Source organism: Natator depressus, chromosome 23 (assembly GCF_965152275.1).
Source record: "Natator depressus isolate rNatDep1 chromosome 23, rNatDep2.hap1, whole genome shotgun sequence".
Taxonomy (NCBI): Eukaryota; Metazoa; Chordata; order Testudines; family Cheloniidae; genus Natator; species Natator depressus.
In genome coordinates this window covers 2,356,842-2,381,668 of record NC_134256.1, presented here as the reverse complement: position 1 = coordinate 2,381,668, position 24,827 = coordinate 2,356,842, and the positions used below count along the sequence as shown (strand labels likewise).

Here is a 24,827-nt window from a genome sequence, read left to right as displayed (position 1 = left end):
TAGTTCCATACCCATGAGGGGGGAAAAGGACATGAAGGGCATCTGCCCCCACAGAAGGGGCAGGACTAGGGGCACTTGGGGCAGCCCTCCCCCCAAGAGTATCAGGGCAGCCTCCCTCTATGGGGCATGACAGTGGGAGGGGTACTCAAAACAGCCCCTGAACACACCTCCAAGGCAAGGTTAAGGGTAGTCACTTGCCCCCAGACAAGGGAGTGCTCCAGACAGACACACACCCAGCTTCCCCCGCCCCACACACACACTGGGCAGGAAGAGAGGGAAGCATTTACGACAAACTCTCAACATACAGAAAGGGAACAGGTCCACCATCTTGCCTCAGTTTCCATGCTGGTGCCCTGCCCTCACACTGCAGCAGGCGAGAAGTGACGTGACGCCTTTGCAACAACTCTACTCAGAATAAACTCAAAAGGGTCTAAACTTCTACCTGACAAGACACAAAGCGCAATCACTGGCGTAGCTCACTTTTTCCTCAGCAGTGGGGATGGTTTGGAGGGTAAAGAGAGGGCCCAGCCTGGCTGAATTCAGGGTCCAACACAGCTGTGATACAAGAAGAGATTTCTGTGCTAAAGTCTGTGTTATATCTGCTCATAGATTCTGCCTGGGAAAGTTTTGTAAAAATTAGCATTAGCTTTTTCCATACTTTAGGAGCAGAGGTGGATTTTGTCACTACTAAACTTTGTTTGAAGATAGGGACCCTCTATCATAGCAGCACATTTATCCACCTCCACAGAACAGAAATCGCTGCTGTTTGGTCACTGTAACTTGGGCTGCAGGAGGAGGAAGAGTCCCATTTTACACTCAGGATTTCTTGGGCCTGTTAAAAATGTGGCTGCAGCATGGCCAGTTCTCAGACTCTGGAGCTGTACCAGTTTACTCCAGCTGACCGCTTGTGCTTGTTTATGTCAAGACTTGACCAATCGTTGCAGCTGCTTCAATGTACTAATGAACCAAACTGCCAAGTGAGGGACCATACCTCTAGCTTCTGAGGAGACAGGCTTGTTAATGAACAGCTGGAACTCTTTAATAGGTTAAGATAGAATGTGGTCCAAGGACAGAAAATATCAACACAAGGAGAGCAGCATGGAGTCATTAGATCAACTAAAGCATCAGCTTAGAAAAAAAGGGTAAATCTCAGCTGTTCATTAATTCATGTCTACCATATGTGCTGATGGATGAATGGCTAAACAGCTGAACTGCTAACGGTGATTTTGTAAGGATTCCATGCCCAAGGTGAAAAATAATAGCCCCACAGAGCCCAGACGGATGTGGAATCTACCCTAGCTCTCAATGTGTCAACTGAATTAACTAAATTCTAACTGCAGAATACTTCATTCCGACTCGTCAAGAAAATGTTTGAGAGAGTTCAGGTTCAGTGGGTAAGGCTGGAAATCAGCAAAACCACTTCTTTCCCTGTCAAATCCAGTGTTACAAACAGTGACTCAATGTAGAATAGTTCTCATGGTTTTTTTTTTTTTTTTGGGAGGATAACAGGACTGAACCGAGCAGACACCTGAACACATGGGGAAGATCTGGCAAATGAAGGTGGGGTTTTTTTTGTTTGCTCCATAGCCAGCATTCAGAATAGAATCACCCTTTAAAGGGATTGCAAGTTAATGGGAAAATGCAGTTGCAACAAGAGGGAGAGGAAGTGGTGCAGGGAGGATGGGACATGCATGCCCACAGTTGTGCTCAGTGAAGCGGCGTGAATTTAGCTGCAGGGTCACAGTTAGAAACAAATCTGCCTCTGCTCATGCAAAGTTTTTATTTTTCTTGTGCAATTTTTCACTACACTCAGCAAGAGTCGCTTTCTGTTGACATTAAAGCATGCAGCAAGACTTCCTGTTTCTTTCAGCAAACAATACAGAAGTGGGGATTACTGCAGGGTGAACCCTGAGCTGCCCCGGCCCCACCCCACTTGGGTTAGGTTTCAAAACCAAGAGAATAACCTAGAAATAAAAACCTTTATGGCAATACATACTGTACACACACAATACTGAATGGGAGTAACATCCCCTTCCAACCAGGTGCCATGCCCACCGCAGCGAGTGGCCTGCTGCGTACAGAATTCACCCACGCTGTAGAGTCTTCTACTGCCTAATCTGAGATGGGATTAAATTCAACAGTCACCACAGAAGGGTTTGCGAAGGTTAATATACCAGAAGCACAGAATATTTTTGGCTACCCACGCAGTGTGGGAATGACTGTCCAGTTCAGCTCTCGCCTCTTTCGGCTGCACGCGAATGACAGTGTCTGACGCCCCTTAACAGCTGGCCCTAGAGCAGCACTACAGCCGTGTGGGCAGGGGGAAGAAATGGGGTTATTTCTCAAGCTAGTATGTTCAGCTGACAATGAGAAACGGGAAAGGAGATAATTGTGATACAGAGCGAAGTGACACTTCCTGTCAGCTCCTTGCAGAGCTCTGGGGATTGAGAGGGTGCCCTGGGAAGTATTTGCTGCCAAGATGTTAGACAAGGGTTGTACAGTTCTTCACTGAAATAAGCAGGAGATAGGAAGTGCCAGCTTGTGCTTGCCACATTCTCCAGCTCTCTGGGGGCTAGGAGAGGGCAGAGAGTAGCAGAATCTGTTCACAGCTCAGGCCATGGGGGAAAGTCACTGCACCTGAAATCTCCCAGCCTAAAGCAGGGTTCTGGGCTTGCTGGAGATACTCAAAACTCAGGCTTCTGAGCCCCTACAGGGATGCGATCACAGGCTAGGGAGGGGAAGAAGTTAAGGGCTGAGGGAGAGCCTCTCCCCATCCCCATTCCTGCTGGTACTGAGTCCGAAATCCCTGCCTGGGATGGGCAAGAACTGCTCCATCTGACAGTCTGGGGCAGGAGAGGGGGCAGTGAGAAAGGATCTGTTCTAAACAGCAGGAATTAGGAGGCAAACTGAGTTTGTGCTGTCTTCTGAAACCAGCGTGAAGTGAGTCAGGGCGAAAGCAGGTTTAAGATCTTAATCATACAGAATAATTGTCATACAATTAAATAACTGAAGAGGGAACAAGAGGGATGGGGAAGGGCATTAGACCATCACACCTGGACAGGAGCCTGCAGGCAGGCAGGGAAGCTCCGCGGACCAGGAATTCATCTGTTTGGCCCAGGGGGAACGAGCTATGTCACTTCAAGACATCTCTAGAGGAGCTGAGGCAGGTGGTTACAGCCACACACCCTGTCTTTGTTAAATGAAGTTATGCTCTTTGGGTTGTGGGGCAAAAGGGTTATGAGACAAGGGATAATAAGTCACTGAAGTCTGAATCCTTCTCCTCCAGGCCCTACCCTCCCCACCCCAAAGATATCCATGCAGACTTCCGTGGAGGAAAGAGTTGACGGTGACAGGGAAGGAAGGGATGGGGTTTAACGTAGGTCCTCCTCTTCGCCCTGGATGGTTTTCTTGATACGGAGGAGCATGGTGGTGAGCCACTGGTCCAGCCGTGAGATGGTATCGTACTCCTTTACCTGGAAGGTCAGGGAGAGAATCAGAATGAGTGACATACCACATGGCTGTATTCACCTGGAGGCTAGTTAGCACTAGGGAGCAAGAAACCGGCCATTGCACTCGATACACTTTGGAGCCTGGGATTTCTACAAGAAACAAATTCACTCATGGTAAAACCCAGCTTCTCTTCCCCATGTTCTCCTTAGTCCTTAATGTTTCTAGGTTCCATGGTTTTTAACCCAACTCGTGTTCTGAAAATTTAAGTTTCCCCTCCTTATCCCCCATCCCCAAAAGTAAACCCACATGTAGCTTGTTGTGGGCTGATCTGCAGAAGTGCCATGCTCCTAAGACACCTGATGAAGCCAACATGAGCTGCAAACTGTGCTGGCACAGAACAGAAGCCTGGACAAGGAAGTCAAGGCTTCCTGGGCGGGTGGACGGGAAAGAGCAAATTAGTAACAGCCCTACAGAGAAGTTAGGCAGAATATCTGCCCAATCCATTAGTCTGTACCAAGGAAGGGACAGGAGCCCTACTGCCTGGTAATTTACGGCAAGATGGGACTATGTCCTTGAGAACACCCTGGAGTGAGCAATCCACTACCAACCCCGGGACTGGCTAGCACAGTGATCACACAAGGCACGCTGAGCCTTCTTGTTTCTGACAAGGACTCCTCACACCCACGTTTGCAATTGCTACACTCGCTTCCTAAGCAGACACTTCACACCAGTCTCTCTTCGGTGCTGAGCTGCATTAGACGCTTCCCTCCCCACTGCACTTACAGAGTCAGTGTAGCTGTCGATGTTCTGTTCTTCATGAGCTTCCAGCAGCTTCTGAGAGGGGGAGAAAGAGGAATAAGGATCAGCACAAATCTGGACTAATTTCCACACATGGCAGGAACTCCCAGTAACCTGCTGCACCTCTGATGCTTAAGCTAGGTCACAGGTGCAAGCAGAGACTCTGTAGCTAAGCCAGCCTTTTTAACGGGAAAATCCAACTGACAGGCAGCTCCAACTGAACAGTTGGCCTGTGTATCAGATTGGATCTGGCATTTTATTTTAAGCACAACAATAGTTGATTAAAGCAACAGTTTTAGAGCACTGTCTGTAGGAGGGTAGGAGCTGCCCTAGCAATTCACACCAGTCCAGTACTCACTCTGCAAAAATCCCAATTCTGGAATAGCCAGCCCACAGGGAAAGAGAACTAGTCCAGGGGCCTTTCACAATCCACCTGGGGCATGGGTACCCTCCTACTTCGTTGTCACTTAGCAACACGGCAATTCAACAGGCTTCCTGCACACTGGCTTCATAATCAGGTGATGGGCTCTCACAGGGGTCACGAATAGAGCAGGATGGCTCCTCACCTTGCTAAAGGCAGGAATGGATTTTGGTATTGGACAGCTGGAATAGAGAGCTAGGGATTCTAAATGACTGGCCCAATAGAAGAGCACCACATGCTCCTCAGACCAGCAGCTCTCAACCAGGGGTCCAGGGCCCCCTGGGGGGCCATGAGCAGGTTTCAGACAGACAGTCTGACAAGTAGCGCTAGCATTAAACTCACTGGGGCCCAGGGCAGAATGCCAAAGCCTGAGCAACTTGGCTTTGCAGGGCCCCCCGTGGCATTGGGCCCCGAGCAATTGCCCTGCTTGCTACCCCCTAACACTGGCCCTGGCTTTTATATGCAGAAAAACAGTTGTGGCACAAGTGGGATGTGGAGTTTTTACAGAATGCTGGGGGGGCCCTCAAAAAAAAAGGTGGAAGACCCCTGCCTTAGACCATTAGAAGAGTCCTGTGAATGTTAGTGGAGGAGTAATTTCACTCTAGATTTGCAGAGAGTTTGATTTTAAACTTCCCAATCCGGCCATTTCTCATTCGGGTTCCTCTCCCACGGCACAATACTCTGCTTCTGTACTGGGGAAGGAGGGGGGAGACCCATGCGCAAATGCACCAGAGATTCTAAGGTCTGAGCCACCAGGCAGTGCAGGGACAATAAGGAGGAGTCACTCACTTTAACCAGTTTGCACTCCCTGGAGTCCGAGAAGGCTGGGAACATCTCTTCATATTTCTGTATGGCCAGCTGGAAAGACAGAGGAGTGAGAGCCCAGCCTGCGGCTCGAGTGACCGCTCACAAAGGGGAACTAGATTGCTTAGACTGGAGGCTCCCTGGGACAGGGCTTTGATGGGTTTTCACAGAAGGTCACTCCAGTAGCAACAGAGCTTCCCCATGCCAGCTTCACTGCAGGCCCCTCTATGGGCTACCCTTGCTTGAGGCGTTTAAATGGACCAATGAGGTGCTGGTGAGAGGGGTGTTTCCCCGTTTTCGGGAGCAGGCCCTTCGGCCCCCAGCCTCGCGCCCCACTCGGTAGCACAGCGGCAGCTCTGTAGCACCAGACCAACCTTTGCGTTGAGCATGTCAATGCAGAAGTGGCAGAGGGCCGCCTTGAAGAAATACTCCTTAGCGCTGTACTTCAGCAGGGGACTGTCCATCGCATTAGTGCCCACCTGCAAGGCACCAAAGTGATCAGATTCCTACTGAGGGACAAATATTTGAGTGCCTGTCCAGGATGTACATGGAGCAGGGGGACACCCCATATGAATCCTTGTCCTCTACATTAGGACAGGCGCGGCTAGCTTCCTGTACACACCTGCTGCCTCAAACACACCCAGCCCTGCCACCACAGGGATCCAAAGGTGAGGTTGCAATTGGATCTCCGCAGACCCACAGAGTCTCCCCAGGAAAGGGAAAGGAAGGGAGACACCACGAGGTGTCTCTTGTGGGATGACACAGCAAACACGCCTGCTCTTTAAACACAGTTAAGAGTCCCAGACCTGCTCGTAGATCTCGATGGCTTTCTGGTACTGCTCCAGCTGGGCTGCATAAGTGGCCACTTTCAGTAAACATTTGTTGGCAGAGCTGCAAACAAACAAAAAAGGCAAGAAACAGGCTGATGGCGTTGTCCTGAAGGCTGCGCTTCCCGGGGGCCATTTGTGAGGATCGTGAAGTGTGCTCCCTTTCCGAGGGAAGAGCGCTTAGCGTTAAGTGAAAGATGGCACTGTCTCAGATACACTCAACCAACCACACAAATGCAGTTTGCTTTTTTGCCCCCCAAGCAGCAGGAGACCCCAGGATCCCAGCTTTAGCACATGCCTTGTTACTGTTATGAAGGAGAGCTTTTTACGCCAGTGAACTGTGGTGGAGGGTCCAGCCCACAGGCTGACTACGCAGGATCAAGCAGCCCCTTTAGGTGTGTTCTGTTGATCTGCCACTGGGCCCAGGTGCATAAGAGTTTTCTCAGTATCATTATGCCACTAAAGAGAGGGGAAATGAGTGGTGTCTGCATCGTACCCTTTACAGCGACAATCACCACAGCCAAGTCCTTCCTGAAGGCTCAGCCACAAACCCAGCTGTGCACCAGAGCGGGGAAGCAAGGAGGCATAAGGAACCCACTTTTACTCCCATGTGAGTGATCTGCAATGCCAGAGCCTGTGCAGCAGGACAGCAGTTCTAGCTGGGCTACTACTCACCCTCCCAGAGAGGCGGGAAGAGCCTTAGCTCTACTGCCATCATGCATGAGCTAGCAAGCTGCACCAGTGAAGGGGTGATGCAAGCAGAGCAAGGGGAAAGAGACAGGATTGTGACCCAGTCCCAACCAGCTCCTGGGCTGGCATAGCTACATGCTACCCCTTATTTGGGCTGGATGGACAGTTACAATACCCCCTTAGGGGAGCTGTGCTGGCATGGCCACCCGTATGCCTAAGAGCATAGGCATTAATGCATGGCTGCTATGCTGCTCAGCCATGTTCTACAGCAGGAGGAGGCAAAGCAGCAATTGATTTACCTGTTGGATTCTTCCCCTTTGTAGTAGTCAGCAGCTTGCTCATAATGGGCTATCGCCTAGAAAGAACACAACACACTGTGAGAGCTCCCCAGGCAGTTCACTGGCGGCACTAGCAGAATTGAGAGACCAGACCACCGCCTCCCGAGGACAGCACCACACGCCAGAACTGCGGAGAGAATCCTACACACAAAATCCACCCACGCCTTCAGCCAGCAGCGCTGCCATCTGCGAGGCAAGCTCCAGAATGCAGGAGCTGAGCTGAGAGGTGTTGATCACCACCCAGCAATGCAGTCCAGGTTCACAGAGGGAGCCTGTGGCTGGAGCCTCACTAGAGCCTAGAACTTCCATCCTCATCAAGCACTCCTGCAGTGGCGGCCCCAACCAAGACAGGCACTGCATGAACACACAGAGTCCCTGCCCGAGAGAGATGACAATTTAAACAGACCACAAAAATGGTCATCACCCCTGCACACACACAAATGGGGACCAGAGGCCCAAAGATTAACAGACTCTGGGCATAGCATGCAGAAAGACTGGTGGAGGCAGGAACTGACCCCAGGTCTCTCCAGTCCCCATTCAGTGCCTTAACCACAAGGCCATCCTTCCTCATCTTGTCTGACCTAGATCCATTAAGCATAGTAAACTGGTTTGTAGCTTTCTCTGAGTCGGTACTGTGAGACTGCCAGGGGACCACAGCCCACCACCCCCGAGACAGTCCCAGCACTGTGGATTTTCTTCCCATCAGCTCCCAAGTAGAATTTTACAAGATACCCCCCCAGCTTGGTTGTGATGTTGCACTCCATATGCTTTATGGAAATATGCTTATGAATATGATAACTGGAATATGCTTTATGCTAAATACCCCTTGTATGGTATCATTAGAAAGCTTGTAATCTACTGAGTGTTCATCCTATGTTTGCATGTATTACTTCTATGTCTGGAGTTGGAAAAAAAGATATAAACTTGTATTACTGATGTAAACATATTAAGTGTGCTTCAGAATCAATGAATTGTGAATGGGTTTATTTACCTGCAAGCCTTCCTATGTATGTGTGGGCCAGCCCCTGGGTAATTAAGAATGAGGTGTCTCAGGGACAGGTGACCATGCCATCTGATACTGAAATCCATCTTAAATCTTGTACTTTTCCATTTAGAAGGAGGGGTGGGGGGGGTCAAGCACAGACAAAAGATCCCCACCTTGTGCTAAAGCTATAAAAGGGGGTGGAGCAGGACAAAGGGGGCTGCCAGTCATGAGAAAACCCCTGCTTACCACCTGAGATGTCTGCTAGAACTAACAAGGACTGTATCAGGGGAAAGGATTGAGCCAAGACTAGGAAGAAGTCTAGTCTGTAAAAGAAGCTTATTGGAACATCTCTGAGGGTGAGATATTACCTGTAATCAGTTTCTTAATGTATTAGGCTTAGACTTGCGTGTTTCTGCTTTATTTTGCTTGGTGACTTACTTTGTTCTATCTGTTATTACTTGAAACCACTTAAATCTTACTTTTTGTATTTAATAAAATCACTTTTGTTTATTAATGAACCCAGAGTAAGTGATTAATATCTGGGGGAGCCAACAGCTATGCATCTCTATCAGTGTTATAGAGGGCGGACACTTTATGAGTTTACCCTGTATAAGCTTTATACGGAGTAAAACGGATTTATTTGTGGTTTGGATCCCATTGAGGAACTGGGTGTTGGAGACAGGTAACCTGCTGAGCTGTTTTCAGTTAAGTCTGCAGCTTTGGGGGTGTGGCCCAGACCCTGGGTCTGTGTTGCAGCAGGCTGGCGTGTCTGGCTCAACAAAGCAGGGTTCTGGAGTCCCAAGCTAGCAGGGAAAACGGGTTCAGAGGTAATTTCAGCACGTCAGGTGATGGTCACAAGGGGATCTCTGTGATCGAACCTGTCACACCGGTTTTGTCAAAGTTGCGCCAGTTTAACTTATGGAGCAATTTAAACCAGTGCCAAAGGCCATCTAGACACTCATTTCCTTGACACCAAGGGCATTTTGGTTTCGCTTAAATCAAAGCGGAACAGGTTTAAGCTAAACTGAAAAAAGCCAAAATAACTGTTCACACGGGTCTAATTTACACAGCGCCGAGGTGTTTGTGGGCAGCCCTACAGAATCCCAGAGGCAGCAGCAGACGTTCTCCCTCACAAGGAAGAAAGTTATTTCTCCTGGAGAGCATTTGGTGAATCATCTATTCCCACAAAACAGGAGCAGTGATCCTAGGGGCATACAACTGGCATCGACTGCTCCTTTGGTTCTCAGACACCCATGTGAGCCACATGTGTTAACCTTTAATCAATTGCAACACAAGCCACACCAAGTGTCTGCAGAGATTTTTTGCTAGTTCTTTGACAGCATCCGCATTCCAAGCGCTTGCCATTTGTTCCAGCTGGCGAATTTTTAGTTTTGCTTCTGTTTATAAACATGGTAACTGTGTCCTGCCCAAGGGGAGGCTTATGAGACTCAATTCTCCACTGCCCAGCAACTTGCAGAGTCATTTACACAGGCATGGAGTGCTGCCATTCTGATTGGCTGAAGTGTTTTCCACCCATGTTGCACTGGTGAGAGTGACCACAAGGTTCAGGACAATAGAGAACCTGGCCCTACCAGATCCAACTTAAGGCCAGCTGGGACCATCTAATATGACCTCAAAATGCATCACCAGTTGCCAGAGCTCCACCTGGGTTTGACCTCAGGACCTATGGACAACCAAGGCAAGACCCATACCCCTCGGCTACCAAGCCATTGGCATCCACCCACAATCTCACACTTCTGATATTGACTGGTACCAGCAGCTTCAGAGGAAGGAGCAAAAAAACCATAATGAACAATTGTAACAACCTGCTACAAAAGCCCTGCAAGGGGATTTATATCCCTAATTACCAAGAAGTTACTCTAACAGTGGGTGTTCTCATTAGCTGTGAGTGTGTCTAACAGGATTCAAATGCAGGATTAAGCTCAAGTCCTTGCAAGGCTGCACACCCCAGACACAGCAACAACATCAGGCCAATCACAGGAGACTGTTTGCATTTAATCTATTTCTAGATAGAGAGCTACAAGGTAGACAGATTCCCTCCTCTCCCCCAGCATCCTCAGGACTTACCTTTTCTATATCTACCAGCTCTGTCTCATAGATCTCCGCTATCGATATGTGATGCTTGGCAGCGATGGTGAATCGGCCCTGGAAGAGGAGGGGGAAATTAACGCATGTCCACCGACTGAACAGTGTCAGCTCCTGTGTCTTTTCGCTTGCACTACACTTGCAGTGGGGAGGATGCACTGGCGAAATGCAGGGGTGTGTATGATAATTCCACACTGGAGTTCTCTGAATTGCACCACAGTGGGTATAAACACACCTGCCATGGCAGCCAATTCTGAAGTCGCCACAAACCCTTCTTTTGAGTCCAATACTGGCTTCATTCAGCTGGCAAAACTGCAGCAGGCCACCCTGCTCAATTTGATCCACACACAGGTCAGTACACAGGCTGAATTATATCTAGGGTGCCCATTCACTGCTGTACCGAAGTGCTAGGCTGTCAGGCAGAGGCATCCTTTGCTTCTGCCTCAACTTGGCCAAGAACACAGTGGCTGAATCACTGACTCTTCCAAGAAGTTTCGTGGTACCTTTAGGGACCACAAGTAGTCAGGGCCTTGAGCGGACGTCTGATCCGGCTGACAGCACTTCCAGCAGCACAGCACTACAGGGTTGAGAGCCCAGGGAAGAGCGCCAGCTACTGGATCACCCTCCCTGCTGCAGCAGCCCAGAAGCAAAGAAAGTTCTGTAGTTTGGTCCACAGACATGGCGGGACAGACTTACCATGTCTGTGTAGATCTCAATAGCTCTGATCAAACAGTTAATGGCCTCTGTTTAAAAAAGAAAAACAAAGAACAAAACTTTTTTTAGCATAGGCGCTTGGAGAAATAAAGCCATTCAGTAACTCTTCTGACCTGCCTAAAAATGATGAAAGCCAGGTGTTTGTTTCTAGCACAACCCCTCCACAGAGATCAATAGCCACTCAAAAGCTGCTGAGGCTGCAAACCTCCAGGGAACTGAGAGCAGGCAAGAGGTGGTACCATAGCTAGAAGGGGCCTGCAGAGGAGCTAATGAATTGATGAAGATTCCCTCTCTAGTGATGTTATTTGACCCCCTGCGCCCCAATGTCTCATGCAGCGTTGTCCAGACCAATCCAGCAAAAGAAAGTCTCAGGGGCCAGAGCACAACACAGCAATGAGTGAGGGGACCAGGAAACTGCCACTGACTTGGCTAGGATGGTAGATATTACTAAGCACACAAGAATCCTGCAGTATTGCGGTCATCGACCAGACGCTGCCTGCAAGGAAGCCAACAGCTTAAGCTTTAGGAGCTTGTGCGCGTTGTACCTGTAACATTTACAACACTGTAGCACTTCCAGGCCCCTTGGGCTCAGACACTTCATGAGACACAGTCCCTGCCCTGAAGGGCTCAGTCTAAAGGGACAAGACACAACAAAAGGGCAGGTGGGAGGTGGAAGTGACTGGCCAAAGATCCCACAGCAGGTCAGCGGCAGAGCCAGGAGCAGAGCTGACATGGCTGGACACTCAGCGCAGTGCCCTCTCCTCCAGACCATGCTGCTGCTCCACAACCGTGAAAAGACTTAGTTTATTTGCCCTAAACGAAGAGCTTTGTTCAAGGTTAAGGACAGTCACATGCAAAGCTCACCAGTACAATCACTAAAATAAGAAAACAAGGTGCCTCCATAAGACTCCTGATCCTTCAACTGTCTCCATGCAAGCGAACCCCTAACATTTCCACAAAGCCTCACCAATTTCAGCTAAATCAGCGGTGACCCCTGCAAGTCTAGGATCTAAAGTTCCGAGTTCACTTGAAATAAAGCAGAGGGAATTCCCTGCTCTTCAGACAGGATCTTCCAGCCAAAAAGATCTGCCAGGAGCTCATATGAACTATGACACACGGCTTCCAAAGACAAGGCCACCAGCCTGCTCTGGGTAAATACCTCGCAGTGCAGTGAGCAACACAAGATGGCTCCCTTCACTACTACATTTTGCTCTATTACAAGAGGAATTTCTCTCACCAGCATTCCCCAGAAAGATGTGGGAGGCTGTTTTTTCAGCATATAAACGCCAAGCTCTGACAGGCAAATTTTTCCTACTGTTCCCAAATGCCACTCGCATTGCTCCCTAGCAGGAAGCGGAATGGCTAAAAATCAGCCCTAGGATAAGCAGGTGCAGCTGCCTCTAAACCAATAGGTTTCAGAGTAACAGCCGTGTTAGTCTGTATTCGCAAAAAGAAAAGGAGTACTTGTGGCACCTTAGAGACTAACAAATTTATTTGAGCATAAGCTTTCGTGAGCTACAGCTCACTTCATCATCGGATGCATGCATCCGATGATGAAGTGAGCTGTAGCTCACGAAAGCTTATGCTCAAATAAATTTGTTAGTCTCTAAGGTGCCACAAGTACTCCTTTTCTTTAAACCAATAGGTGTTGCACCTGCTGAATCTTGGACTAAATGCAGTCTAAGGGGCCTGGAAAGCTAATGCAGGTTGGGGGGGAAGGAATAGAGACTGGGAGTAACATGGGACATGAATGGGGGTATTTATCAATAAATCAGGTCAGGTTCCATCCACAAGTATTTAAAAGGGAGAACAACAAGTCCCACATATTGGGCTGGACATAGGAATCACTGGGTGAGCCTCTCTGGCCTGGGTTAGTCTGGTCTGATCTTCTGCATGTCATAACGGTCCCTTCTGGCCTTCAAGTTATGAAAATATTTCCTCAGTGCTGTGAGCTCTGGCACCTGGTACCAATACCCAAGGCCATTTAAGCCTGCCAGACACATTTCCGTCCTGTACATTGATTAAGGGGCTCTCTTCCCCCCTCCATAACTTGGAAACTGTATCACAAGGAAGAAATAGCAGCTGCCCTTGTTTCTTCCCCGAGCTACGTCCAGCCAGGCCCCCAGTGCTGTCCCACAAAGCCAGGGATTCAGAGGGGAATTTGGGCTGGTAGATTTGGGGATTTTTTTCCTTTAATTGGGTTTGCCTGCATGTCCAGTTACTGAAACCTCTAATGCCCAGGATTTACAGCCAGGTTCTTTGGAAAGAAAACACAGCTGCACCAGAGCCACATAACCAGGCTCTCTCCCTTCTAAAGGCAGGCCAGACTTGCTCTGCCTGTCCAGTCAGCTCACAGCAAAAATGCCATGATGCTAACCTCAAGGTCCTGCTACAGGCTGGGGATGTTGATGCTCTGAGCATCAGAGTAGAGGGCATGCTCCTGCTCTTGTGTTCCTGCTGGTGGACAAGGAACTACAGTTGCAGGAATTGGTACACTAGTTACATGTGCAAAATTGTCCTTTTGCCTGGTGTAGGATATCCTTAGACAAACAGAACTCATGTCTTCTTAAGGGCGCTCTGCCCGAGTAATGGGATTTAGCAGAGAGGCAAAAAATAATCCTACTGATGAGGGAAAAATACCACGAGCCCCACTGGAACTGGCTAAGATCCCTCTGCCCACCATGCCCAGATACCATCCCCCCCCCCCCGCTTGCAAAAATTACTCTGGAGAACAAACACTGGCTGCTTTGCGGAGAGCAGCGTGGCCAGATAATCAGAACCTAAATCTCCAAAAGATTAGGCAAATCCCCTAGAGGATTAAATTTGTCATCTCCTCAGGTTACTTCATTATCTTTTCTCCAAAATCACCACCCAAGCAGATCTAACTGCATGTGCAAAACCCAGCTCAGATAACCATGGTGTAAGTTATCACCCTCAAAGCATGCAACTTCGTGTAGAATCCCTCTTGTGCTGGACACTACAAGTAGAGGGACACAGTCAGCACACACTGGTAACTGCTCTGGAGAGGCCTGCAGAGAGCCCCACTGATGTCATGAGGAGTCCACACGGGTCTGCTCCCACAGAACTGCTGGCAGGCCATATGCCCTTCGTCAGCAGAAAGATGTAAAGAATAGTTAGTTCTAAGAACTCATTCAGTTCTCTGCTGCACAGGGAACATTTGTACAGAGCAGTCTCTTAGAAGCTTAATTAGGAGACTTTACACTTTTCTGCATGGCCACACACAGCACATCTCTGTGGGCTGCCCAAGCTACCTCATTTTCAGCTGCACTCCTTGCTGTTATCTCTTTTGTGGCTGGTTAACCTTATCAAGAAGCTCCACACAGAATTGAGTCCTAGGCTTCCTGTCTTTGCTGGTTAGGTCACAACCAGCGTGACTTTGCCATCTGTGAAAGGAGGCATGCTCCCAGATGGTAGGTCAGATTTTATCGAGGTCCCCTACTGAGCAGGGTGGTATGCCTGCTGCATCCTAACCCACTAATCCACATCAGAGAGAGTGGAAATTGCAGCAGTCAGCACTGCAGAACATTCACTCCAGCACAATATTCCAGCTGCCCAGTTAACAGTCACATCTGCAGCTTCAGAGAAAGCCCCCACCAAGTACTCAGAGTCAGAGCAGTGGGAGTAGTATACCTGGAAGCTACTGCAATATTCTAGTAATGGGTTTATCCCAGCGCGATGCAATTCTCTCTCTCTCTCACACACACACACACACACACACACCCCCCTCACATGGATTGTGACCAGGGTGGTTCTCTTAGAACAGCAGCACAACACGACAGACAGGCTCTTCAGGTTGCACAAGGATTTCCACTGAACTAGGAATCTCAACGTGTAACTTGACAGGCAAGCTAGCCAGTGGGGTTTACTCCCTCAGGCTGCAAGCCACATAAAAACGTCCATGCTGGGTCAGACCAAAGGTCCATCTAACCCAGTATCCTGTCTTCCGACAGCAGCCAATGCCAGGTGCCCCAGAGGGAATGAACAGAACAGGGAATCATCAAGTGATCCATCCCCTGTTGCCTATTCCCAGCTTCTGGCAAACAGAGGCTAGGGACACCATCCCTGCCCATCTTGGCTAATAGCCATTGATGGACCTATTGTCCATGGACTTATCTAGTTCTTCTTTGAACCCTGTTATGGTCTTGGCCTTCACAACATCCTCTGGCAAGGAGTTCCACAGTTGACTGTGTTCTGGGTAAAGAAATGCTACCTTCTGCTTGTTTTAAACCTGCTGCCTATTAATTTCACTGGGTAACCCCTAGTTCTTGTGTTATGAGGAGTAAATAAACACTTCCTTCTTTACTTTCACGCAGGAAAGTGCATTGATCAACTTTTGGTGGTTAAGGGTGCAAATCAGAAAAAGAACGTTTCCACAAAGGGGTCTGAAGTCTTTCTTTACCCCTCTTCATAGGGATCTATTGGCCATGATATACCTATGGCTGGAAGGTGGTGTGCAAGTACAGTACATGAATCCAGCTAAACATCCATTTTATATAGTCCCAGTTAATCAGTGCGTTTTATGGAGTTAGTGAATCCTCACCATTGTACAAGAACAGACCCAGGTGGAGTTACTCAGTCCTAGCAGACTCACAGCCTGCCAGTCTGTGGCAGAGCTTCAAAAAGAACCCAGGAGGAGTCCTGATTCCCAGCCCCCCTGCTCTAACCCACTGTATCTCATCCCTCTCCCCAAGCCAGGAATAGAACCCAGGTGTCCTGACTCCCAACTCTTCCACCAGAGCCAAAGCAGAACCTAATCCTCAGCACCTGGAAAGCAGAAGAGGGGAGCAGCAGTGCTGACACCTTACCTTGTGGGTCAGCTTTCTTGAAGGCATTGCCAGCATCCACGAAGTTGGTGGCCGCGTCATGCTTGCTCTGCAGCTGCAGGTGGAGCTGTGCTGCCTGGCAGAAGGCATTCCCCGCAGCTGGAAGAGAAACCAGGAGGGTGAGGAGCACAATCCCAGCCATTCCCAAGATGCCCGGGAGGGTCATTTCACAGGCACAGCTTCCTTTTTCCAAAGTGCGCCAGATAGCGAGCTAAGGAACCCAACGTGAAGGTGGAGTTGCACAATGGTCTTTGCCCGCACAGAGGGGACGTACTGCCGTGCTTAGCCACTTCATACTCAAGCTCCAGGGAATCCCAGTTTAGTAGCAGCAGCAGCTGCCTCTTACAGCTGCCCCCCAGTTCACAGGGAAAACCGAGGGGAGGCAATCAGCAAGGTGCTGCTTAGAGAGCCCTTTCCTATGGAAGAGGCCATGGGGCTTGTTCTCATGCCAGGTGAGACCTAGCAAGCCTTGGGCCTGATTGTCAGAGTTGCTGATCCCTTGCAGAACCCACTGCCTTCAGCAGGCGTTCCGAGTACTCGGATCTCCCAGAGATCAAGCCACTGATGCAGCACGGTCCCTCACCGACACCATACCGAAATGATGGACTTTGCTGCTCGTGCTGCCGCAGGCTAGTGGCACAAACTCAGCATTACTGCTCTGTCCTGCTGGGGGACCCTACCCTTCCCCAAGCCTGCCCAGAATGGAATGGTTAACAGAGACAGCAGCATTGGAGCAGGCGTACATACCGCTCCAGTTCTTGACCATTTTGAACATGTTTGCTGCTCGGGCGTAGATATCACATGCTTCTTCTATCCTGGAGGAGCCCCTGAAAAACCAACCAACCAGACATCACAAACTCATCACGCTGGAAAGCCCCAGTCCTCCGCTCACATCACTGGAAACTCCAGTCCAGGGAACGTTCTCCCTCTCAGTAGCAGAAGGTCCCCTGCCCTACAGACAGCAGCTTCTCCATGGACACTGGCTAGAATGTTGGCCAAAGGAGCCCCTACCTCCCCAGGGTGCCAATTCAGGAGAGTTACCCCTCACGCCTTCCTGCCTCTGAACTCCACCAACTCATTCCTGCAGCCAAGAATGCTAGACTCCCCCCACGGACAGGAAGGCTTCTCGGAGACCAGTCACTAAAAGCCCCAAAAAACTCCAGAACCCTGTTGCTAGAGGGTCAATGAGAAGCAAGCCCTGGAGCCATTCCAGAGACCACCTGAAAGCTTTGCAGAGTACCACGCACACATGTGACATTCCAAGTGTTCAATGGGCCACCTTGCCAGACTGTTTTCCAAAGACTATAAGAGCTGAGAGTAAGTGAGACAGATACCCCATGGAAGCAGTGTCGTTTACACCAAGTAAAACGGGGTCAATGATTCAGAGGACTCAGCTAGTGGGGGGGGGGGGGGGGGAAGGAAAAACATGTGTCTTGAATGAAGCCATCAATTCAGCCCTCCTCCCATATATGTTCTCTGCTGTTAATCTAGCAAAACAGATGTTAGTGTGGGACAGCCATAAAAGCCACTGATGAACAACCATAGATCTTAAACCAGCTGCGTGGATCCTAGAAATAGCACATTCCCAAGTGCGGGGGGGATTCAGCTGCCAACTGCCGAGGCAGCCACGATGCCAGCCAAGATCAAGAAGCGACTTTCAGTCTGCCCGTTAACCTCAGAGGGGAAGTTACGAAGCTGGGGCAGAGTTAGCCTGCTAAGATAAATCATTCTATATTCAGGCATTGCAGCAAGCAGGCACAGTCCCCCCAGCTGCTGTTAGTTTTGCTAATGAACACGTCCACCTATTGAAGTTATTGATTCTGACTAACCACCCTGGACATGAGGTGACTGACAATCCAAGCTGCATCATGTCAGTGCGTTTGTTGTTTTTTTAAAATTGGAAGATCAAAGAGTTTATGCTGCATTTCTCCCCTGTTCATAGCTCTGCAAAATTAGAGGTAGCAAGAGACCGCGATACTGGTAGCAGGGAGCTGTTTGCTGGCACATCTAGCGAACAGAGAAATAAAGGCATATTTCTATTGTCCTTCTCACCAGAGAGTCTCAGGGACTCAAAATCCCTGTATGCTATGCAAGTGTCACCCATTTTAAAGGTGGCAGAAACAGAGAAAGTTTGGTCTAACATCATAGTGAGACGGGCTGAGCCAGAATAGGACCCAGTTACCCCATATCCCAGCTCCTCTCTACCCAAATGTGTGGCTAGGACAAATATTCTGCAGAAGTATTTCAACTTTATCTTACAGACAATTTATATCCTGGGATACAGATTGGCAGCTGGCTTCGACCAGCGTGCTTTTGTTTGCAATAAACACTCTGCTTTTACATTACAAGCAAGCAGTCCCATGTCTCCCCCAAAGACTGGAGTTTCATTTCCATTTGAAAATTGCTTGCATATGGCAGAGACAGACCTTGCCAAACTGCTGGTCAGAGCCAGCAAGCATTTCCAGTAGTTTGGATCAGCTTGAGGGACAAAGTTATCCTTAAATCCCGAATCAGTTTCCAAAAAGGGGCCAAAGCTAAAGGCTACATGGTTGCCATGGAACTCATTAACTGAACACAGGCAGCCCAATTCCGCATTGCCCTGTGTGTTCATTTACACCAAAGAAATGGTGAGTGTACTACACTGGTATTACACCAGAATGGGATTGTATTACACTCACTCAACACTGGTGTTAAGTGGCAAGGTGCAGGGCAGTGGAGAATCTGGCCCATGGTTCCTAGCAAAAACAGGAAAGCAACTAACTAGCTAATTACCAACTTAGCTAAAGCTACTAACCTGGAAATGAGATTTTTCACAATATCTGGAGGAGTTCACTATTTGGAAAACACAAAGGCAGTCCACTACCACTGCAAAGGTGTGCAGTGAGCTTGGCTCATGTTTACTCCCCTGAAACCAAACGTTTCAATCCCAGCAGTCAGTTGGGCCCTCTATCCTGCCTAGCTCGATAGAGAGAGTCAACGCAATTTATCCAGTTCTTTAAGTGGGCCCTTAAGAAGTCAGGCCACCTGGTGCAGTGGATGGTGGCAATGGTTCATTGTGTGTCCTGGTCTCCTTCATCAAGTTATTCCCTGATGCTATGCACAGGTGTCTGCCTTGCAGCAGTGCTGCATGTACAGTTTGTAAGGTGCTTTGGGATCCTTTGAGCTGAAAAGCAGCTATGGAAGTGCAAGGCTGGTGAAGGTTTCAGCCGTATCAAATGTACCTCTGTCACAAGGAATTCCAATGTTTTAGATCAGTGCTAGACAAAGAATATTCTCATTAAATATTTCAATGTACAAGGTTTTACCCTCCATACCCTGTTTGAGGTTGGAGCCTCCAACTAGTACTAGAGCGTGAAGACCTTGACAGAGAACTGATACGGTTTAGAGAGGAAGGGTGACCTTGTGGTTAAGGCACTGGACTTTAACTCTGGAGACTTGGGTTCCATTCCCAGCTATGAAAAAGAATTATTGGGTGATCATCTACCTGGGCCTCTGCTCCAACCTGTAAAACAGGGATAGCAATCCTTCCCTATTTCACAGGGTCCTTGTAAGGAGAAGTAATTAAAGAGGCACACACACTATACTGACAGATAGCAACGTCCAGCACCCAATAAGAGAATCAGCATTGCTAGTTATGTCATTAAAGGAGACTGCTACAATGCTCTACAGAGAAAAGCAAAATTTAGACTGAGGTCCCAAACCAACAGCATGAGTGAGTCTGGATCAGCTTCCATGTTTTATTTACAGAAGCAAGTTTTAAGCATTTGACTAATGGCAAGCAGACAAGTTAAATCTGAGCAATATGTATTTGTAAGTAGTGAGATTTTGGGGAAGTACACCTTGTTTGCAGACAAGCTACCGTAACCACCAAATGCCAATTAGCATTTAGCACAATGGTATCTGATGTTATGTACCAATGACTTGTTTAACATGAGTTGAAAGCATATTAATTTATGATGCACACTAAAAACATCACTAGGGAATTTTAGTTGTTAAAAGTGTCCTAAAGGGTTTTCAGGGGATAGATTTTTAAAGCCACCTAAGATTCAGAAACACAAATCCCAGTGACTTAACAGGGCTTGCCTGCCTAGATTCTTTGGTTTGTTTTTTAAGTCCCCCTTCAACTTTATCTTCAACTGTGTCTCTTAAAAATAAAAGCTTTGTATATGTAAGTGCGTGTATATACACACTCAGCAAAAACTTTTGTCTATCTCAGTGTCTCTTCCCTGTTCCGCTACTCTAAACTGCTTTTTGAGTATACATTTTGTAAGAGAAGAGCTGCACACAACAGTATTACTGTGTCACATGCCAGTACGAAATCCAGGTTCCTAGAACCAGGACATATTGTCTTTGAACATTAGATTTAGCTGGCACAACATGCTGCATTCTCACTTGTTACAGGCAAAGAATTTTAGGAGGCATAATTTAACAGCCTCTTTTGGAGTTTTCCATTTCCTATTTTATTATTAAGAATCATATACTTGACATCAGCCACCTCCTCTCTCCTCTGGATAGCCAGCCTGCCAGCTTCCTCCCTGCCCCCCACTTTTATTTGTGCTGGTTAAAAAATCGTTATCTATTGCAGCTCCCTGCTCTGGAGACCTTGGGAATCTAGTGGCCCAGATGAGAGAAAACAATGTGCCTTGAGTCACAAGAAGCTTGTAATTTGCTCTTGTATGCCCTCCCCAAGCCCTACCCCTCTGACAGCTGCTGCTTCAGCTGAGAACCCAGCCTGCAGCACAATCAGATATGCAGCTAGGACAAGCTGCAGAGGCAAACTGAGCTCTCCCATAGGGCACAGGATTAAAGCCACTAGCTGTGCTAGCTTCCAACTAACCCCATCTCCCCCAGATGGGACTGCATTTTAAACCCCCCTCCGCATCACCACACATGATTTAGCCACGTGCAGCGTCTGGCCACTCCACTGTCTCTCACACACACAGTTCACAGCCATTCCTATCTGCCTGGGGAAAACAATGCAGGATTCTTCCCTACAGAACATCTCTAGCATTCAGTCCAGTTTCTAGACTCCCAAGCAGAGGTATTTCTGCAGTAAGGGATCTCATTGCCAGCGAGTTTTCCCTGCAATTTATCCTTTATTTCCCCCTTCTTTTCATCAGTCCTATCCATTGCCTGTGTATCACGTTAAATTCCCCTCATTATTTAGAGATGTGACATCCCTTAGTTCGAGGTTGTTTTGCCAAACGACACAGACCTGATCCTTCCCTCCAAATCCAGTTCCTCCTCACCATTTGATTATTGCTGTTCTCCTCAGACCTCCCTTCCAGTCAGTCACCTATGTCCCAGAACTGAACATAACATCCCAGCTATGGAGTCACATGGGGGAGGGGGGTGGAAGAATTATCACATACCTTTCTCTAGTGACATGCTGGCTCTGCAGCACACAGCCTCAGAATTTGCATCAGCCTTTTCTTTGGCAACTCTAGGACATTTCAAGCTCATATCTAATTTGACGCTCACTGTCACCCCTAAATCGGTCAGCCATTACCTCTTCCTCAAGTCGTGGTAAGCCACTGAGTACTCTCCTAACAACGTGCACTTCACTTCACTTACAGAGGATCTTAAGGCCGGTCAGAGGGTACGTCTACACTACAAGCACTACAGCAGCAGAGCTGCAGCAACACTAGTGTAGACACTTTTTACAGCAACAGGAGAGGGTTTTCTATTAGGGTAGCAAATCTACCCCATCAGAAGAATTCTTCTGTCCACCTAGTGGCATCTATACCAGAGCTTAGAGTGGCTTAACTACATCTCTTGAGGTGTGAATTTTTCACATCCCTGATTGATGCAGATTGGTCAACCTAAGTTTTAGGTATACACCAGGCCTAAGTCACAACCACCATCTTGGCACACAGGGGACTGAACAAAACCTCCAGAGCTAAAAGAGTGAGCTGCGACAGCTTGAGCTAGAGCACCAACTTCCCCAGCTGGAGCTGTAACAGACTCCTATCCTCCACAGATTGGGCAGAGAGGGATCTAAGAAGGATTTGAGATGATGCAAACTGATGAAAAAAATATTTCCATCAATAACTGAAATTTGCAGATAGGCAAAGAAAGAAAAGTGCTGCTTGAGAATATTTTAGAGTTTGATTTAAGGATATTTAATTTGGATAGTTTGACATGTGATGTTGACAATTTGTGGTTTAAGGTTTACAAAGCTTTAGTTTTTCGAATATACAGTCATTAAATCATTAGTCTGCCCCCCCAATTTCCTGCAACTATGAAATTTAAATCGATTACATTCAAAAGAATACTTGAAAATTATCAGCCAACATTATAAAATAACAAACACCAAGTTCTGCCAAGTGTACCTATACTGCACACTCCGCATGGTGTTACATCTATACGTGCACATCGCATCTATTGAACGTAAAGCAGTTAAGAGACAGTCATTTAAAGTATCCATGCAGGGGTCATTACTTTAGAACTAGTACAGCCTATCTAAACTGATAACATTTACCAATGCAAGCTAAACCAATGTAATCCAGGCATAAACCACTTGAGGAGCATCCACATACAAAGTTGCATCAGTTCAACATCACATCACTTTATTTCAGTGGAGCCTCAACCATGGACCAGGACCTCCTGGTGCTAGGTGCTCTACAAACACAGAACAAAAGGACAGTCCCTGCCCCAAACAGCTTCCAGTCCAAGTAGTTAAACTGGTGCAACTATGTGTTTAGACCAGGCCTTGTGGTCTTTTCTGCCCATGTCTTCAGCTTCTGCAGCCACACACTCCATCCGGCCCGCAACCTGCTACTGTGCTAGCCTTGCATGTCGTCCAAGTTTAGCAACATTTGATTGTTCTGAGTCACTCCCCTAGTGGATTGTCTACACTAGGGAAAACACCCAGATACCAAGTACAGGTCATCACCAGAGGTAGCCAGACAGAAGCCACTGTGTAGACGAGGCTCATGCCTGCACCCTCCAATTCCTTCTGCCCGCCCCCACCCACCTTGATACATTTACTGGTCCCAGTTTCACCAGAACAGGCTCGGTCCTCCTAGGAGTAGGGGGGGAGCTGTGGGGACAAATCCAGGCTGGGAACTCTAACTCCCCCCTGCCCCCAACTCAACAGGTCAGGGTGGGCTGGCACTAGAGTACTGCTAGCCTGGGGCTGGGGGGAACTTGGCTGGGGGGGGGGGGGCAGGAGAAACACTCCCCCTGCTCTCCCCTTAGAGACCAGCGCCATCCCCCCCACCCCCAGCAGAGGCCCTAGGAGGAAGGGAGTCGCCTCTGCAGGGATCCTAGAGGGGGAGGCTCCTAGTTCTGGGGTCACGGAGGCTGTTTGGGACACCCACTGCAGCCCAGCCCCCTTCACCAGCCTGCCCCACAGACCCCAAGCACAGAGCCCCCGCCAGCTACCCCTCCCTTCCCAGCAGCACCCACTGCAGGACACCGCCCCCCCGCCCCTCACAGGGCCCCCCCCGCCCCTCACAGGTCGCCCCCCCGAGACTCGCCCTCCCCTCACAGAGCCCCCGCCAGCTACCCCCCCTTCCCAGCAGCACCCACTGCAGGACACCGCCGCCCCGCCCCTCACAGGGCCCCCCCCCGCCCCCGAGACTCGCCCTCCCCTCACAGGGCCCTCCCCCCCCAGAGGTCGCCCCCCCCCGGGACTCGCCCTCCCCTCACAGGGCCCCCGGGACTCGCCCTCCCCTCACAGGTCGCCCCCCCCCCCGGGACTCGCCCTCCCCTCACAGGTCGCCCCCCCAGCCGGCGGACTCACCCGAAGAGCCCCGCGAAGAAGGACTGGGAGCCGCGGACCTTCCTGTCGGCCTCGGCCAGGAGCTGCAGCGCTTCCTTCTCCTTCCCGGCCGGGTCCATGGCGGCGGCGGGAGAGGGGGGGTCGGCGGGGGGGAGAAGAAGCCGCCTCAGCTGCCGCGAGCGCCGCGCCCCGTCACGTGAAGGCGGAGAGCCTGGCGCCCGCCCTCTTGTCACGTGACGGGGGGGAGAAAGCCCCGCCCGCCTCAAGGCTCCCGCGCCACGTGACCCGGGAGCCGCTCGCCCGGTCACGTGACCCGGGCCTCTGGGAAGGCCCCTCCAGAGCCCCAGAGCGAATGAACAGACCAGGGAGTCACCCAGTGATCCAGCCCCTGTCGCCCATTCCCAGCTTCTGGCAAACAGAGGCTCGGGACCCCGTCCCCGCCCATCCTGGCTCAGAGCCACTGATGGACCTAGCCTCCATGTATTTAGCTAGCTCTTTTTTCAACCCTGCAAAAGTCTTGGCCTTCACAGCATCCTCTGGCAAGGAGTTCCACAGGTTGACTGTGCCGTATGTGAAAATACACTTCCTTTGGTTTGTTTTAAACCTGCTGCCTATTAATTTCATTGGGTGTCCCCTAGTTCTTGTGTTGTGAGGAGTAAATCACCCTTCCTTCTTTACTTTCTCCACACCAGTCATAATTTTATAGACCTCTAGCCTATCCCCCCCTTAGTCATCTCTTTTCCAAGCTGAAAAGTCCCAGTCTTATTAATCTCTCCTCATACAGCAGCTGTTCCATACCCCAATCATTTTTATTGTCCTTTTCTGAACCTTTTTCCATTCCAATCTATCTTTTTTGAGATGGGGTGACCACATCTGCACGCAAAGTTCAAGACGTGGGCATACCATGGATTTATGTAGAGGCAACATGATATTTTCTGTCTTATTATCTATACCTTTTTTAATGATTCCCAACATCCTGTTCGCTTTTTTTGACTGCTGCTGCACATTGAGTGGATATTTTCAGAGAACTATCCACAAAGACTTCAAGATCTCTTTCTTGAGTGGTAACAGCTAATTTAGACCCCATCATTTTATATGTGTAGTTGGGATTATGTTTTCCAATG

At 49.1% G+C, this 24,827-nt stretch overlaps 1 protein-coding gene across 2 annotated transcripts; it reads right to left on the bottom strand.

Annotated features, from left to right (window-relative positions):
* Positions 1-1,348: 1,348 nt before the first annotated feature.
* NAPA (NSF attachment protein alpha) lies at positions 1,349-23,848 on the bottom strand. Of its 2 annotated transcripts, XM_074937726.1 has the most exons (11): positions 23,725-23,848; positions 16,725-16,804; positions 15,960-16,076; positions 11,116-11,162; positions 10,402-10,479; positions 7,290-7,345; positions 6,280-6,364; positions 5,848-5,952; positions 5,459-5,527; positions 4,234-4,284; positions 1,352-3,473 (listed from the first exon to the last, which is right to left on the bottom strand). In XM_074937726.1, the coding sequence occupies exons 1-11, from the start codon at positions 23,820-23,822 to the stop codon at positions 3,372-3,374; spliced, it is 888 nt and encodes a 295-aa protein (XP_074793827.1). In that variant the 5' UTR covers positions 23,823-23,848; the 3' UTR covers positions 1,352-3,371. The 2 variants fall into 2 exon arrangements, with proteins under 2 accessions (XP_074793829.1, XP_074793827.1); XM_074937728.1 differs by lacking the exon at positions 5,459-5,527 and having other exon boundaries at positions 1,349-3,473.
* Between the last annotated feature and the right edge of the window lie 979 nt (positions 23,849-24,827).

What these genes read in the sequence shown, in the direction of transcription:
- NAPA (XM_074937726.1), bottom strand. Translation starts at nt 23,822, where the DNA reads ATGGACCCGGCCGGGAAGGAGAAGGAAGCGCTGCAGCTCCTGGCCGAG. An exon ending in AGCTGGTAGATATAGAAAAG is followed by an intron (nt 7,346 to 10,401) that starts GTAAGTCCTGAG and finishes TGTTCTTTCTAG; the next exon opens with GCGATAGCCCATTATGAGCA. An exon ending in CCATCGAGATCTACGAGCAG is followed by an intron (nt 5,953 to 6,279) that starts GTCTGGGACTCT and finishes GGTGCCTTGCAG; the next exon opens with GTGGGCACTAATGCGATGGA.